The sequence below is a fragment of the Indicator indicator genome, chromosome 29 (assembly GCF_027791375.1).
Source record: "Indicator indicator isolate 239-I01 chromosome 29, UM_Iind_1.1, whole genome shotgun sequence".
Taxonomy (NCBI): domain Eukaryota; kingdom Metazoa; phylum Chordata; class Aves; order Piciformes; family Indicatoridae; genus Indicator; species Indicator indicator.
In genome coordinates this window covers 10,130,591-10,148,263 of record NC_072038.1, presented here as the reverse complement: position 1 = coordinate 10,148,263, position 17,673 = coordinate 10,130,591, and the positions used below count along the sequence as shown (strand labels likewise).

General features: G+C 41.2%; 1 protein-coding gene across 1 annotated transcript in view; it reads left to right on the top strand.

Moving 5' to 3' along the window:
- Positions 1 to 17,673, top strand: part of CEP112 (centrosomal protein 112) — a 161,741-nt gene that overhangs the window by 53,032 nt on the left and 91,036 nt on the right. Inside the window, exons 17-18 of the mRNA XM_054393864.1 lie at positions 5,391 to 5,526; positions 9,075 to 9,182. Of these exons, the coding sequence (XP_054249839.1) occupies positions 5,391 to 5,526; positions 9,075 to 9,182 (244 nt within the window). The remainder of the gene's footprint in view (positions 1 to 5,390; positions 5,527 to 9,074; positions 9,183 to 17,673) is intronic.

Genomic DNA, 17,673 nt, shown 5'->3' with positions numbered 1-17,673 from the left:
CCGTAGGGGAAGTTCTCCAGCCCTGTGATCATCAGATCTGATCTAGGTGTCCATACACTGGATGGACATTCAGGTCTGTAGATTAGACACAAAAATATGATGGTCATTTTCCTGAATTTTGCTTTTCCTGGGAATGTTGTGTTTATGTTTTTAAGTACTCGGTATGCTGTGTGTTATGTTGTCTAGTGAGTTGTGTTCTCCTCTGGGAACATGTGTTTATATAGCTATTTTTAAATCTAAGAGGACTATATAAATGGTCATCAGTGATTTTGTTTCAACAGGGATTAGTAAAAGAGTAATTATTTTGTTTCTTGTGTCAACAAATAAAAAGGAAAGCTGTTTAGAAACAAACCCAGCAACATCCTTCTTCAGCTGCCTTCTAGCAAGTGAATAGTTTGTAGTTTGGAAGGGAAAGGAAGGAATGGGCAAGGTCTTGTGTAAGCACAGCATATCCAAATGCATAGGATCAGAGCAGGTATGTAGTGTGGGATCTGCAGGGTACTCAGCAGGAGAGCCTGGTCTTTCTCAGCAGATCACTGACTGAAGATCTTGGCTTTGCCACTGGGACTGAAGGCTCACCTGTCATTCTGCTTTTCCCATGCCTCAACCTGATGGAGCAAGATTAACTTTTGTCTACAGGCATAAACTCAGAGTCATACTAACCTGTGACACACTTAGGAGATCAAGATTTTCCCTCTTGTGAAGTCCACCAGAATCAAAGTTTTGGAAGTTTATTGAGTGGCAGAATGTATCCTTACCATAGAAATCCCTTGCTCTGCTTTTGAGCTCCAGTACAGTTGGGAAGCAAAGCTCTGGGCATGAGTGGATTCTCAGTGCTGCCAGCAGTTTTGGAAAACCTGGCAGAGCATTTGCATGTTCATGAATTAAAGCCTGGTATAATTTTTATAAGAAAAAATCAGGAGTTTCACAGTCTGCTTCTAGTTCCCCTTTGAGAAAGGTGGCTCCCATCCAGTGCCATCATGCCTAGTGTGGCGTAGGCTGACCTGTTGTGAAAGAACCCAAAGTGGTGATGCTGGCACCAGTCATGGAGCCATGTATTAATGGAATGGATTTGCCTGTCCCTTCCACTGTCTCTGCCCACCATTGGAAAGAGGGAAGAAAAGATAACCTGTGCGCCAGATTCCTTCACTAAGAGGCTGTGGCACTGTCTGCATTCAGAGCCCTGCACAGCTGCGTGTGCTTGGGGGCAGCTCATTCTGAGCCGATGCATCCCTTGTAGCAAGTGCAGAGGCGACTGTGCCCTTTCTGCGAGTGGAGCACCATGGTGAAGCTTACTCACTCTTGCTGACCTTGCCGGTTTACCTTTGATCTGGGAAAGGGATTTCACCCTGCCTGCACCAGCTCTCGTACCCCGCGCTGTTTGCCCGCCCCGGTCCCGGCGCTGGCCGGGGTCGTTCCCATCGCCCTGGCTGGGTGAGAGCAGCGCCCCCTGGCTGCCGCCTCAGCTCTCGGGCGCTTTGCTGTCGGCTCCAGTCTGAGGCTGCAGCTCGAACCGAGGCTGCTCGCTGCTACAAAAAGCTCCCGCCTAGCTCGGTCCAGCTTTGATCCAGCACGCAGCCCTTAGCCATGCTGCTTCTGAGATGTGGCCTCGACTGCTCCGAAAAGGGTGGAGTGGATTGTCTCACTGTGTTCAGTTGCTACCTCTTTTTTTTTACAAAGCAAAAAACCCATTTATGATTAAGCGTGAAGAGAAAGTATGTAAGATGTTTATATTTTCCATTTATCAGTACACTTCAGAGTGGTGCCTTCTGAAATTGCAGTTATGGACGTCACAGTCCACTTTCACTGCGATGGTTTGTGCCGTGTAAGATTGTTAATTCTGTGCTTTATACACTGAAACAAGAAGAATTTGCTGCTTTTTAAATTGGGGCCAAAGAGTAAATTCACCCTAGTTTTATATTCAAGCCGGCTCAGCTTTAGGGGATTTAAGTGATATAATTGTATTGTATTCGGCCCCACAACTAGTCCAACTGGAAAAAAAAAAAGATCTTCAAAGTGAATATTTTAGTGCTTCATGCAAGGCACATTGCTCAGTGTCTTGGGGGAAGGAAAAACAAGGAAAAGTAAAGCTTTTCTTATATTTGTGAACCGTGGCCCATTGTTGTACGTGTTTTCTAAGCTTCTGTACAGATCTCAACTGCACAAAAAGTGGAGCTAGCTCCCACATCCCTAAAAAAAAATGGAAGTTTTATTCCTGTTTATAATGAGATGTCGTATCTATTCATGGGATTAAGTCCTTGAAAGATAGGAAGGTGCCTAAACCCAGATTCCTAAAAGTTTACATCATCATATTTCAAAATAAAAATAAAATTCCTCAGGAAGAAGATACATAAATTTGGAGGCTCACTAACAGCACAAGCACTGACATCTTGTCTTTTTACATTTAGATTTGTTGCATTTCTGTCTGATTGGACCAGAAATGTTGTTCTGGTGTCTCTTGACACTTACCAGTGTGGATATGTTTGAATAAGCTTTGGGGTCTGGTTTTGTTTCCAGTGTGGAGTTGGAAGTATTGGGTGTATTTTGTGGGGAAGGAAATTTGTTACCCAGTACCCAAAACTGGATAGAGCATCTTTGGGAGGGGAAGTTCAGGTTTTATCTTCTTGATATTTTCACCAAGGTAACACAAATGGGCGGTGCTTTGCTGTGAGCCATGCTGGCTCCTGTCTTCCCTGTAAGGTGCTGAGCTCCATGCAGGTTTCAGAGGATACTTCACCCTCTTATATATCCTCCCCTGTGAACTGCTGGTGGATTTTGTTGTGGGAAAGGGGGAGGATGTGTTCACTGTAATTCAGTATCAAACAGCTATTAGAAATGTCTACATTCAGCAGATCCCCAGTCCATGGGTTTCAGGGGGATAATTGAGCCTTTGCAGCTTGAGCTGACACATCACCAGCTCATCAGACAGTTCATATCATTTTTTAGCTCTGGAAGCATCACTGGTGTGCCCATTCCAAGAAATACCTGAAGATTTTTGTATTGGCAATTTTAATCTTTTGGATCCCCTGCAGTAGAAATTTAAATCCTAAATGGCCTTTTTGCCAGTTGAATTGAATTTAGATGAAGGGAAGTAAAAAACGTTAATTTTGGTGGTGTTTTGGGGTGTTTTTTGATGATGTGTAATTTTAATTGACTGGAAAATATGGTAACTTAGATTAATTTGCAGATTATCTTTCCCCTCAAAGGAGCTTAGAAAATGGAATTGTTGAGGCAGTAGAAATAGAGTGGATCTGTGTAGGGGTGATGGGTGCTCTCTAACAAATGGGAAGAAATTTGTACATTATTTTTTATGAGCACAAACCAAAACCCCTCTAAACAGTTACCATAAAAAGAGTGATACAGGATTTTGTTGTGTTTGCTCCAGTTTCTGCTGGGTAAGAAAGGTGTTTTCCTTTTTCTGTAAAGGAAATAGCAGTCTCCTTATGTCTCATTCTTCTATCAGCTGTAAGTAAGGTACCAAAATCAAAGGTTTTTTTTTTTAATAAAATGTGTGCATAATGCAAACCCTATAAAGTAAACAGGGATAGCCTTAATTCAGGGCTTGTGGCATTTCTTTGATCTCTTTGCTAATAGAGTTACCCTGCTCTCCTCCACTGCAAACAGACGCTTTGTGAAGATGTAGGATTATGTTCTTTGTCCCATTGTCAAAGTCTGGTATGAAAACCACAGAAGAGGATGTGAATACTGTAACTTTGGGCTTGGCAGCTTCCTGACCTTTATAAAAGGCTTGCTCAGTGCTGTAATAGCTCGTTCAGTGCTGGCAAGGTGACAGACTAGATGAATTAGCTGGGCTTTTCCGTCTCCGATGTGTCAGATTCTTTGTTTTATATGGAAATAATTTCTGTCAAAACGGGAAATTTATCATGAGGTACTTCCTCTGCCTGTAAAATGGAAATGTCAACCACAGGTCTGTTTGAATGTGTCTTCTGTTACAAACCACTGGTGGAGCCAGCTTTGTCCATTGATACCACCATTGTGTTCCCTGGTGTTTGAACACAAAGTCGGGCACTCCACTGACCTGCCATAATAGAAACGTGTAATGGAAAGTGAACAATCCTGCCTGATGGTCTGGCTGAGGAATCACAGGAAAATGTCTGAAATGGTTAGAGATTATCAGGGGTTTTTTTTGGTCTGTGATGTGTCCATATGGTAGATGTGTCTATTTTTTAGGTGTATATATGTGTGTGCATTTATGAACACAACAAGCTATATCTGCATTGCTATTGATAGACTATGGTGGCTTCAGAAACCCAAGCAGATTCTAGGATTCATAGAATCATACAAAGGCTTAGATTGGAAGGGACCTTAAAGATCATTTAGCCCCAACCCTGCTGCCATGGGCATGGACACCTTCCACCAGCCCAGGTTGCTCAAGGCCTCACCCAACCTGGTCTTGGAACACCCCAGGGAGGGGACATCCACAACCTTCCTGGGCAACCTTTTCCAGTGCCTCACCACCCTCACTGTAAAGAATTACTTCTAATCTCCAGTCTAAATCTGCCCTCCTCAAGCTTCAATCCATTCCCTCTCATCCTATCACTATAAGCCCTTGTAAAAGTCCCTTCCTGGCTTTCTTGTAGGCCACTTCAGGTACTCGAAGTCTGCTGTAAGGTCTCCTTGGAACCTTCTCCAGGCTGAACAGCCCCAACTTTCTCAGCCTGTGTTCATAGGGGAGGTTCTGCAGCCCCTCTGATCATCCTTGTGGCCTCATCTGGACCCACTCCAGCAGATGTCTATATATGTATTGACATGAATATGTCACAGAGTGTAGGCTGTTAATTTGAAATATCTTTGCATAAAGATTTAACATCTGTCATTATTTAAAAGGCTGAGCAGATATTACAGCATTATGTGTTGCTGATAGATTAAGAAGGTAGCATATGTCAAACGTTACCCTGCTTTGCATTTTGATATGTGTCAAGCAGTGAGTAATCCTGCATCTTGTCTGGGCAAAGATGGCACTGGGATAGTTTTTGGGGGGTTGTTTTTAATGGGAGAAGATGATCATGTTAAAAGAAATTAATTTATGTATTGAGGGGGACCTATATTTTTAAAGGTGAGATTAAAAAGAGGGAGTTATAGAGTGAGGAGTAAACCAAGTCCATGCAGATGTTGAAGATGGAGGAATTGTTGTGAGCTGTGAGCACTGTGTTTGGGGTGCAAAAATCAGGAAGAGAAAGTGAAAATAACTCGTAGCCTTCTGTTCCCTTCTTCAAAGTATTGCTGTGGAAGTTTGGCAGAAGCTGGGACAGGAAATTGAAATCTGAATACTATTTTAAACAGAGAGGGTTAAAGGGCTCTCTTTTAGACTGGCACACTTGTTCTTTTATTTGATACTTGAACTCTGCAAATTTTCTGTGACTTTCTAGGGAGAAGGAGGAGCAGCTGACTCGGGTGACAGAGGTACAGAGGCTGCAAGCCCAGCAGGCAGATGCTGCCCTGGAGGAGTTTAAGCGGCAGGTGGAGCTGAACTCAGAAAAAGTCTATGCTGAAATGAAACAGCAGGTGAGAAGGTCACAATGCCAGCCTTTCTGAAACTCTGTCTCAGTAGGATAGCATATTCTGATCTTATAATGCCAGAAACATGCTTCACTTGAGAGTGCTACATCAAAATCTTTCACAATGTAGTGTCTTTGCTGGCAAGTCAGAAAGGGATGTTGGCGGCTGTTTCATCTTTCTAACAAAGCCAGAATTGTCATTGTTACAAAGATATCCGTGGTTGTGATACTGATTAGGGATTTTTCAGGAGTGAGAGTATAAAGTGTTAGTTTATACACCCCTGTGGAACAGCATTTGTAATTTTCCACTTAAACGTGTGTCTCTTCCTACTCTTTTCAGGAACACTCTGTCATCCATTAATGAGGTCCTGTAATCAGTTTGAGCCTAAACAGGGACAGAACCATGGTGGCTGCTGGCAGGCATGTGCAGAGGACAGAAAATTCCATTTTTTCTGTCCTTGAAATTAGTAGCAGGAATTAATATAAGAATATTTTAGTGTCTTAAATTCCTTCTGGAGCAAACAATAGTTAAAGCACTGTTGCTGGGATTTTGCAAATGCAGCACCACAAGTGAAATAAGGAACAAATGACAGGTGATTAAAAACAAGGGGTGAGAAGTATCCAGCTCTGGAGCCCTCAACACAGGAAGGGCATGGAGCTGATGGAGTGGGTCCTGAGGAGCGCCACTAAAATGATCAGGGGGCTGGAACACCTCTCCTGCAAGGACAGGCTGAAGGAGCTGGGGTTGTTCAGCCTGGAGAAGAGAAGGCTCCAGGGAGACTTAATAGCAGTCTTCCAGTTCCTGAAGGGGTCTACAAGAATGCTGCAGAGGGACTGTTTACAAAGGCCTGTGGTGATAGGATGAGGGGCAATGGTTTGAAATGAGAGAAGAGTAGATCTAGTTCCAACCCTCCTGGCATGAGCAGGGACACCTTTCACTAGACCAGGTTGCTCAAGGCTTCAGGTTCTAGAAGGCTGCTCTTAGATCTCCCTGGAACCTTCTCCAGGCTGAACAGCCCCAACTCTCTCAGCCTGTGTCCATAGGGGAAGTTCTTCAGCCCTTTGATCATCTTTGTGATCTTTCTCTGGACCTGCTCCATCAGGTCCATGTCCCTTTTGTGCTGGGGGCACTAGAACTGGACACAGTGCTCCAGGTGAGGTCTCACAAGAGCAGAGCAGAGGGGCAGAATCATATCCCTTGTCCTGCTGGTCACACTGCTTTTGTTACATCATCTAGTCCTACTCCCCTGCCAGAGCCGGTTCACCTGAAGTAGATTGCACAGGACAGCATCCTCCTCCTTCTTCATAATGGCTTAAATTAGTATCTTATTTCTGCTCCAAAAGGGATATAGTCTAATTCAAGAAAGACCAGGAATAGTTCCATTCACTTAAAAAAAACCAAACCAGTAAACAAAACCAATCCCCATTAAACAAAACAAAGAAAAGCCTGCAAAAGAATTTGGGAAACGTAGTCAATTGTCATTTTAAAATGACTGTGCATTTCTTTTAGTATATTACTGTGTGCTGGCAAATTTTGGAGGTAAACTTTGCTGTATTCCAAGAATCAACTATGGGTTTATTCTGTCCCTGTTTTCATGCTAAAATAAATAGTAAATGATACTGTACAATTGAGCAATGCTGTTCTGCAGGAACAAAGGTTCAAGGAAATACATCAAAGAATCACTACTGAAGCTGTCTTCATAGCTTTGTCCTTTCTCATTCTCATTCTTCTGCACACACGTACTCTTCAGATAAATCATCCCTTAGATTGTAACATATTGGAAAATTCTGTTTTTTGTGGTTAGGTGCAATGTATTACTTATAAAACAAAACCTGTAGTAGCTATAGCAACACTGTACTTTTAACTACACTAGAAATACCAGGCTTCTGAAGCCATTTTTGGTGTGTGGTGAAGTTAATTATGGAGATAAGTAGGATGGGGTCTGGCATTTTCAGTTCTTGTAATCAATATTTGATTCATTACTTTGGCTCTGTGATATTTTTTTGCCATCTGCTTCCTATTTTGTCAAGCTTGTGATTAGTAAGAGTCACCTGATGCTCGTTGATGGGCAAGTGGGACATTTTTAACTCTAGGTTCTGCAGGTTTTGTAATAGTAACTAGCAAAAAGAGAAACCCTGACTATGTCATGGTACTGCAGATCTAATATTTCCTGGGTTTGGCAAATAACGATCAAGAGCCTTCAGTGCATTCGTAGGAAATGTATGAGTGTGACCTAACCACTAAAGCACAAAAGCCAGCAGAGCTAAAGCACCTTTACATATGTTTTTACTATTTCACTTTTTAGAATGTTTTCATTCTCTTCAGGATAGAAATCCTTCAATAAAGTAACAAGATCTTTCTTTTTTTCCCCGTTTTTTATTGAGCTGAGTAAAATATGGCTATGAACATGCAATTTGAGTAAATTTGGAAGCAGGGGGAATTATTCATAAAGTAGTCATTGGATTCCTTTTGCTTAAGAGCAGGTAGTAGCAGTGAGGTTCAAGAACTACTGGAAGGATAACTTGTTCCTTTCTGTTCTATTTTTCCACTTTCTATCTGGCCAGCTCTTTCTAGTCCTATATCTTCCTCTCTTGCTGCAGGATTTTCCAATATAATGCTTTCGCCACTCTGAGTGCTGCCTTTTCTCCTCTTTCCCCTGGCTTAGAAGTGATGTCCAGGCCACTTGGCAAAGACATCTGTTGAAGACAGAGCATTCCCTTAGGCCAAACAGGATTTTGGCTTGTGGTTCAGGAATTTGTGTGTTTCTTCTTTTGGTGTAGCAGAAGGACTTGTAGCAGCACTGGTGCCTCCTGATAGCTACACCCCTTGTCTCTCCGATTTAGGTTTATTCACTGCTTGTGTTGGGACCTAGATCTGCGAGTAACTGATGAGTATGCACTGCAGCATAGTGCTGTGTATACATGTATAAAAATATATATTTATTAATTCCCTGGGAAACATGCCTGATGTACAGCTAACAGTTGTGCTTTTGATACAAAAGGCTTTGTTAATTGAGTTAAGAAATTGCTTCCTTGATGCTGTGTGCTGGAGTCTGTGGGACTCATTATTCAGAGGAGATGACTATCTTTAGAGAACTTCACTTGCAGCCAAGTAGTTCTCTTTTAAGTTATTTTACTGATTTAATGTAAACTTACTTTCAATGTCTATTTGTGCACTGACTGACACATGATTTCTCTTGAATTTCCAGGGGCAATATATTTTTGTGTGAAATATGTTTGATTCTATAATATGTCTAAGAAAAAAAATGCTCAATTTTTAAGGGGATGCTCACTGCTGCTGAGTGAAAAACTGAGCTAATACCTTCGAATCAGGGAGTGGCATGTTAGAGGTGATCACTAGATCCTTAAGTAACTAATAACCCTGTAGAGAGTGAATATTCATTCTCACTACATACAAATAGTGTTGTTTTCATTCTCACCAGCTTACATTCTCCTCTTTGATGGTTTGCAAACAACTGGAGAAATGGCAGAACGTTTCAAGCTATGCCTTAAAAAAATATAAAAATTAAATATTCCCTTTCTTTTACCATGTAGATGGAAAAGGTTGAAGCAGATCTAAGCAGATCAAAATCGCTCCGGGAAAAGCAATCGAAAGAATTCTCCTGGCAACTGGAGGAGCTCAAGCAAAGATATGAGCAACAGGTCAGTCAGTTTGCCCCTTAGGGTGGATGGGAGGAGAGACATCTTCTCATGCAGGTGTAGGTCAGCTCCTGTGGCAGGCTGAGTCCTCCTCTCTCTGTGTGTGGCTTTTCTTTGTGTAAAGAGAGAATTTATAGGTATGCAGAGTTTACGTGATGGGGAACGGAGAGAGAAGACTCTACATAGAAAATATTTTTGTTTCCTCTTTGCAATCCTCTGTACCTCTGACTTGTTTGGATTTTTTTCCCAGGCCTACAGGTGGCAACACCTATTTTTCTAATTCCCAGATGGAGTTATTTCATGTGTTATCTGTTTTCCTTCTCATCAAGAAATAGCCTTTTACTCTTTTTATCATTTTTAACAGGGGGAGTGTTCGTCCAAATGCTTGTTTTGGCCCATCGGTGGTGATTTTCATTATTGTAATTTCAGGGTTGGGAAATATTCAGGAAACATTTGGGTGGAGAAGAGAAACTTGAGTTCAGTAGTGTGATGAAGTGTAAAGGGGGAAAAAATGAAATAGAAGCAGACAAATTATTGCACAATATGGACTTGAGGGTGAAACAGACCATCAGACACTTGTGCAAGGTGGTACTTGGTTGTGAAACTGAAGTGGGATCTGTTTGCTAACACCTGCTAGAGGACTGAAGGTCTTTTTTCATTACTTTATAGCAATGATGTGGTTAGCCCATAAGCTTAAAATTTTTGCCTGTGAATGTTTTTGTGTGGATATAAGTTTACATTTCCACCAGGGAAATGCAGTTTCATTTCTTTTTGTCTTCTGTGCTGGTAAGAGGATGAAATACTGCATTCAACTTGTGGTAAGAGACCTGCTCTGATCCATCTGGAAGGGCCTTTTTCAAGTCATTAAGGAGCAAGATCACTTTGGTAGGTGTTGAGAGACACCTTTGCCTGTGCTTGGGAGGAACAATAGTGTGTTTTGTGCATGGCTTTCTGAATAGGAGAGAGCTTCCTGGTTCAGATCAAAGTATTTTCCTTATCCTCACTCAGAAGTGTCAGCATTGCTAATTGGGTGGCCGGCTGACAGGGTGAGAAGCTGCCCTGTGTACCAGTGAGATGTGTCTGTGCAGGCGTTTTGTCTGGGTGATGTTCTTTAGGATTCTTGTATTTAAGCATTCAGGAATAGTCTGAGATGAACAGACACTGGGGGTTTTGTTTCATGCTTGCATTAAAGGTGAGGAAGTTTGATGTGTCAATTAAAGGTCACGCTGGAGGGAGGATGATGAGAGGTGTTGGGATTAGTTGGGCGTCTGCCTTAAGGTGGAATTTTTTAATGGACTCTTCCCATCACTTCAGTGATATGATTGGGTCACTTTTTTCTTTGCAGTTCTCGTAACTTGTGGTGCATCTTTAAAGTCAAAAGTAAGCATTTACTTGAAGATTTTGTTTCCAGGTTTAGGAATATGGTCTATAGAGAGGATACTAATCTGCAGTTCATCAGGTGTTGTGACATTCCTGTTCCTACCTACACAGGGCAATTTTTTCTTCCCATCTTCCCATTGACATGGTGAGAGCCATGGTCAAGCCATAGATGCAGCTTTCTTCCAAATACCTGGTTGGTTTTGCACACTGAAGGCAAATGATGATGCCCAGTAGTGGCATGGCTTGGTTGTTTGCTTTCTTATATCAACCCGACTGTTATATTCAAACCTGGAGACTGGATAAAAAAAAGAAAAGAACAACCACCAAGAAATCAATTGTGATAGTTAAAATTTTTTGGTGAATCTTACTTCAATTGAGATTTTGCAACAATGTTGATGTTGTGGTAAACATTAGTGAAAGCATTTTGCACTGAAATCAGATGTTTCCTGCTTCACTTTTATTTAGGCTAGCTACTTTTTACTGTAAGAAAAAACTGCCAGATTTATGAAACATCCCTGAAACCCAAGTACAGGGTTTCAGCGCTAAAGAGCTAAACAATGAGAGCCTCAGAAGAATTTTCTGAGGAATCCTGTTTATGCCCTTTTAAAAAACTGATTTCTCTTCGTACTTGGTTTGGAATGTTCTTTGAAAGCTTGCAAACATGAAAAATGTGTGTCCCTTCCTGCGGATTGCAAGGAGTTATCTTTGGAAACGACGTTCTTTTTGTCTTGTCATTTCTGCAGAACAAAGCTCCTTCAGCCCAGCCACAGAGCAGCATGAGCTCAGTTCTTCCACTCTTCAAATTTCCTTCCAGTAGTTCCAACTTCCATCTCTCTGCATTACTTCGTATTTATGCTCCAGAGCTTCTAAACCATTTTTAAAGCAGACTTTACCATGCCTTGTTTTACTGCATTTTCCTTTGGTTGTTGCTTGGGGAGGAATGGACTGATTGAAACTGTTTAAATAGAGCAGTAAATGAGAACTGGTGGTGATTTCAGCAGGGCCCTAACACGCTTACAGTCAGGAAATAGGCAGCCAACAAAAAAAAAAAAGTGATACTTCAGCTACCTGAGAAATGTAGTAATTGCCCTGAGATGTTCTGCCTCAAGCATCTGAATCTAATTGTCAAGTGGAATTTATACACAAAGGGAAGGAAAACTGACCTACAGATAACATCTGGTGGAGGTTGGCACAACAAGTGGCAGAGGCTGCACTGACAGCACACTGGACAATTCAGTTGCCCGTAAGTTTAATCAAGCTGGTGATAAAGAACCAAATGACGTCTTACCCAGTTCTTCAGTCTAAGAGACACTTGGAAATGCAGGAGAGCTGTGGGTTTACCTCACTGCTTTATAGGAATGCTTGCCTGTGCTTCACAGGACTGTCCTTGAACACTGATTTCGAAGAGATTACTGGTGTGAACATGGGCTGTTGGTTGTGGGGCTGAAAGGTTGCTCTGCTCTGCCTCTGATAGATATCGCTCTTTCTTGGGGTTTTATGTCAATAAATAACCTGATATATATTACTATATGTATTTGTTTGGTTTCCTTGAAAAAGAACTAGAGGGAAAAAAACCCTACAAACCCATAGCAGTTAATATTTTGTCGACTTCTTGAATGCATTGGAATCCACTAATAAGGCAAAGACAACCATTTGGATCTTGCAGAATTTGGTTTCAGCTGTCACGTGTGGCTCCTGGTTCCAGCTTCTGATTCAGTGCCACTTTCTTTTGAAGTATCCACTGAGAACACTCTTAGAGAGAAACTGGTGGCTGCCTTTTTTTTTTTTCCCTCTAAATATACTTTAGCTCAACTTTGTTCTACTTGCAGCTGTTAGATTTGAAAGTATATTTTGAAGAAAAAAAAATAACTCCAGCAACACCAGAGTTCCTATCTACTGGGAGCAGCTGCTCTCGGCACTTCAAAGCCAGTGGACACCACAGTGAAGGCCTCAGCCTTTCCTGCCTTTGAAATGGTTGCAGTATCTATAGCTGGGCTTTATGGCACTGTCAGCACAGGAAAAGAGGTTGTTTGGGTTTTTTGCACCCCTCTCCTTTTATTTTTTTCCTTTTTTTTTTCTCCTGCTATTTTCTAATTGCATCTTCAATGTAGCTCAGAGTACCTGGGAAGTGTTTGAAAGAGCATCTGCCCAAACTTGTCAGTAGTGGATTTTAGACAGGTAAATTAGACCAAAAAAGTTAATGAATTTGCTTTTTTGCTCCCATATCCACATCAGTGAGGAACCTCCTGGGAGCACATCTCTTGGAGCAAGCTGTTGTCCCATGGCAGAGCGCTCGTGGTGGAACAGAGATGCTTCACAGCAGAGTCAACTCTGCACAACAAACAGATGTTCATAAATTGCCATGAACAGAAGACTTCCAGTGAATTTTTGGAGGTCTTAATGTTTCAGTAGTATTAATGTGTCCTTTTCATATGAAGAAAATGCAATAATAGATCACTATGGTCACTGTTACACCCACTTTTTGCTATAAATTGTTACTGAAGTTTTATGACTGAGTGAGTGTGAAAAAAATGAGATGAAAGATTAGTAAGAGAGACAAAATCTATGAAATTTCATTTTCCTAGCAGGGAGAAGACACTGAAAAAACTCAGTGAATTATTATCATAGCAGGATGGTGTCACTTGCTGAGCTAGGGACATACTTTCTGAGATTAGATATCAACCTGAATGTATAAATAAGCCTTTTGTTTTCATTCATCTTTTCTTTAGTAGTGTTTATTCCATTTTAAAATGATAATTATTCATGCTTCCTTAGCAAAGTGGGAAGCTGTTACGTGAGAGCTGAGAATCTCCCTATGTCTCAGGAAATCCTTTCTTGTGACATTTATTGTTGGGTCCTGACTTCTGTAAAACTCATGAAGGAATAATTAAACTTGTCGTCCTGTCCTATTTAGCCAAATAAGAAAGAAACAGGACACCTTCAGAAATGTTTTACTGGGTATTTAACAAAATCACTTTAAAATGATGGTAAAGATGAGAGAAGTAGTCTACACTTTTAAGTCTGGAGCAAGACAAAAGTGTGGCTGAGCGTAAATATGCCTTTTATATTAAAGGAAGAGAGATAAAGAAGTGCAGAATCAGCTGGTTAAAAGTGAAAAAAGCCTGGCTATAATCTTACCTGCCAGCAGCAAGGACAAGTGGCCAAGGTAGTGTTGGGAATTTGTTCTTATTTTAGTGGTTTGCTGGAGCAGAGGAAAGTATTCTGCTTAGGAGGAGAGGAAGAATATTCTTTAGATCTTCCTGTTCATATTTTCTTTCCTGACTTTCTAGGGAGGTTAATTTAAAGAAAAGACTGAGGGTATCTCAGGTAAAACATGAATTTTGTAATCCTGACCATTAGTTTTATCCTGAAGTACTACTATGAATATCATCAGTCCTATCATGAGACATAATCACTCTGTGTGCACCTTAGACTCTGCCTGGTGTCATGCTCAAGCCTTCGGAGACATTCATCTGGACACACTAAAGGAGACAACAAGCTTAACACTCAGCTTGCTTGTCCCTGCACCTTTTCTCAGCTAAGAGTTCCTGCAACTGCACTTAAGTCCTAGATTTTCTTGTGGCCTCATTCCTTCTTTTCTGTTTCTTCTAGCTTCTTTTTGACCACTCTGATACCCACTTGAGTGGAGAAAACATGAAAACATTTTCAAAGAGGTCCTTGAACCACAGTGTTGCTCAAACAGACCAATGTTCCAGGCATTTCCTAGCTGTACTTTAAACAGCCCAGTTCTACTCAGGGATTCACAATCCAATTTTAGTATGCTGGTTTAGTTACAAGGATGCAGTCTTTGTGAAAGGCTTTGTTCCTCTCCTCTTTGTCTATAGTCTAAGATAATTGAAATACAGTCTGCTCTTGCATGGAGGCCAACTGGGCACGGTAGCAGAGTCTCTAAATTTTTCATGTTTTCAGCAACAAGCTGCATAAATTTCATTTAATAAATTAATCTAGGATGCATAAATGCTTCCTTTGAACCATCCTAAAACACAGATGAATGCCATTTGCACAGAGTATCTGAGGAATAGTTTTTTCAATCAACAACATCAACTTTTCATTTTCTGATGTTAGCTAAAACTCACAAATGGGAAAAGGATACAAATTTAACCTCCAAGTAAAGAGTGGGTGGAAATCTTGCTGTACCATTGCTATTTACAGAATTGTTAACCAGATGGATGGGTATTTACACTGGCTCCTGCAGGCGTCTAACTCATGTGTGATTCAGAGTTAAAAGCCTCAGCTCCCTGTGTAGTCAACAGAATCAACTTTGTGGGGAGGAGGGAGAGGGGAGACGGTTCCAGGAACATAAAGTGGTGCCTGCAGTAAATAGCGAGTCAGGCTGTGAGCGCCTGTGAAGTCTCTTCTCAGTGTTCAAAGAAGGTCCTTGAAAAAACTCTGAATCCCAAAACAAAGCCTATGTACAGTGAATTCTGTACCTGAGCCTGACACAAACTGGTATTTGCAGGTTTATTAGTTTGAAAGAAATACTTCTGTTTGCAGACTGTGTTGGCAGGAGGGCTGGGAAGGGGAGTGGGACCTCCTGAACTTCATCACGGTGCTAAGTGTGATTTAATCACAGGGATGCAACTTCATTTCCAGCACACTGGTGATTTAAAACCAAATTTACTCATGGCAGGAGGACTGGGAAGATAGGAGGATTGAGGTGCGGTTTGTGCTGCCTGGTGACAGAACACTGGAACAGGCTGCCCAGAGAGTTTAGGTTGTGAAGTCTCCTTCTCTGGAGATGTTCAAGACCCACTTGGGTGAGTTCCTGTGTGGGACCACTCAGATGTGTTGTTGTAAGGGCAAGATAACACAAACTGCAATTTGGTTAACAGACCAGCGTGTCTTTTTTAGGGGATTGCTTGCAATTCTGAGTTTGCAGTGGACATGCAGTTATTAGTGGTTGATTATAAGGTGAAAGATAACTGGAAACACAATGCCAATTGTGTCATGCCAATGAAATTATTGCAGCCTGAAATAAAATAGAAAATAAAACGCATTTGCTCTGCATATATGTTAGCCTAGATGTAGTGTATGCATACACATTACCTTATTACTACTGCAGTGGTAATCTCTAGTTCTGCACTGATGTATTTTTCCCTGTGCCATTTGCCCTCGGCTCGTTGCAGCCCTTGTATCCTGGGAGTATTTTGTGTTCCAAATTATAGCAAAAGCTCAAAAAAAAAAAAAAAAGAAAAAGTGTACTTCTGAAATCCATTTAATTTATCCACTGCAAAATGGTTCTGCTTCGTTCCCTTGCCTTGCAGTGAAGATTCCTCTTTTCTGCCCAAAGTTATGCTAAGCCAGAGCCCAGCATGGTTAATACTCGATCTTGCAGCCTGTTCTATCAGATTACTTTTAGAAGCAGAGTATTTGCAGAGATGGGTAATCCCCATATCCTCCTGAAACACGCACGGTTATTTATAGGCTTAGGAGACGGAAAATGCTCAATTCTACCCGAGTTGTAATTTGGGGATAGATGATGTGTTGTATCCTGAGCTGGGTAGAGGTTAGGGCTGGCTTTGAGCAATGATAATGAAGACACCTGATTTACAAACACTCTTAAATGTTCAGAAGATAGAACTGCTGAAAAATGGACATGCTCCGTGCGTGCTGTATGAGTGAGTTTAGTGCAGGTCTTTGCCCTGGTGTGTGTAATTTACTGGTGGCTTCTCCAGCCCTCAGAAGTCTGAGGTATGCCAGAACAGTGCTAAAAAAATATCATCCTGCCATCCAAAACCGTATTTTATATGTAGGTGTTAGTTACAATATTTCAGGAATTGTGGACATAAATTTACATGAATTTTCATACTTTGGTGTCAAATATTTATTGTAGCAGCTAGATTTTTCAAAGGGGTAGTGAGCTAACTAATTTCCTTTCTCTCCTTTGGGGACTATAAAAAGAATTTCAAAGGCATACTTGTTCTTGAGAACAAGCTGAAATTGTTCTAAAATTGAAAAACCTAAACTTAGTGTATGATGTAAAAGCAAAAAGAGGGTAGTAGAAGGTCTTGTCTATATTAGGGACTTTGAAAAGGTATTTGCCGACGTTGATCATGTTACAAGTGTTTGGCTTCTGAAAATATCTTCTGCAATCAGCAGCCTGTTTACGTAGGTCTTTGTTTTTCTGGTGTACAAACCGAACCAGCACTAACAGCAGCATGATGTCACTTGAGGTCTGTGTTAGGTTGTCTCTTGTTTCAGCAGGTTGTTCTAAAGCACCTCCTCACTTGGGTGCAGTTTGCTCTGCCTCTGACCATCAGTAGCTTGGTTATTGGTGTCCTGTGTGGTATGGGAAGAAGCCAGGCTACCAGATTGGTTAGGCAGTTTGGGTCTCTTTATATGAGTGACCAGCAAAAGACTGTCAGAGTTCTTGGACTGATCTTTTTTTAGCATTTTGTCATACTTCTGTCTTGTTTTCAAAATTCTTCTCCCTGAAAAGTGAGGAAATGTTGCTAAATTTCAGTTAAAGGCAGAAGTTTCAAGATAAATGGTATAATCTTAGTGATAGTTTAGTAAAGTAGCCATTGGCTGTTGCCTTGAATGTGGTTCAAGTATAATAGTGCAGAAAGAATTATAAAATTAAGAATTCAAATAAAAGAAAATCCTGATTCTAAAATACTTGTGTTAGTTGGCAATAGTTTTTCACTAAGAGCAGCTACATGGGATCAGGCAGTGCTGCATGGTTTAGTTTCCAGGCCATGGTGGGAGACAGAAACAGATGCACAGAGAAAAGAGTAAGAGGTTTTCATCTTTGGGAGAGCAAAATGAGGAAACATCTAAGCCACAATGAATGCAATCTGATTATGGTAATGGGGCACACACCATTATTTAATGAATGTTTCTTTTCAGCCTCACCCCTAATTCCCTTTGTGGATATCGTGTTGCTTGTCTGCATGAAATGTATAGCACCTAGAAGGGTCTGGCTGCTGGGCACTTGCAGGCTGGATTTGAGGGGAAATTTTAATGTGGTCTGATGAAGTGCTGAGCATCTAAGGGCAAATGCAGAAAGATCTCAACACGATACAGTTTTTAAAGGAGGTGGTTTTGTTACATCATTCATAAAAGCTTTCTCTGCTTCAAAGAGGAGGCAGAA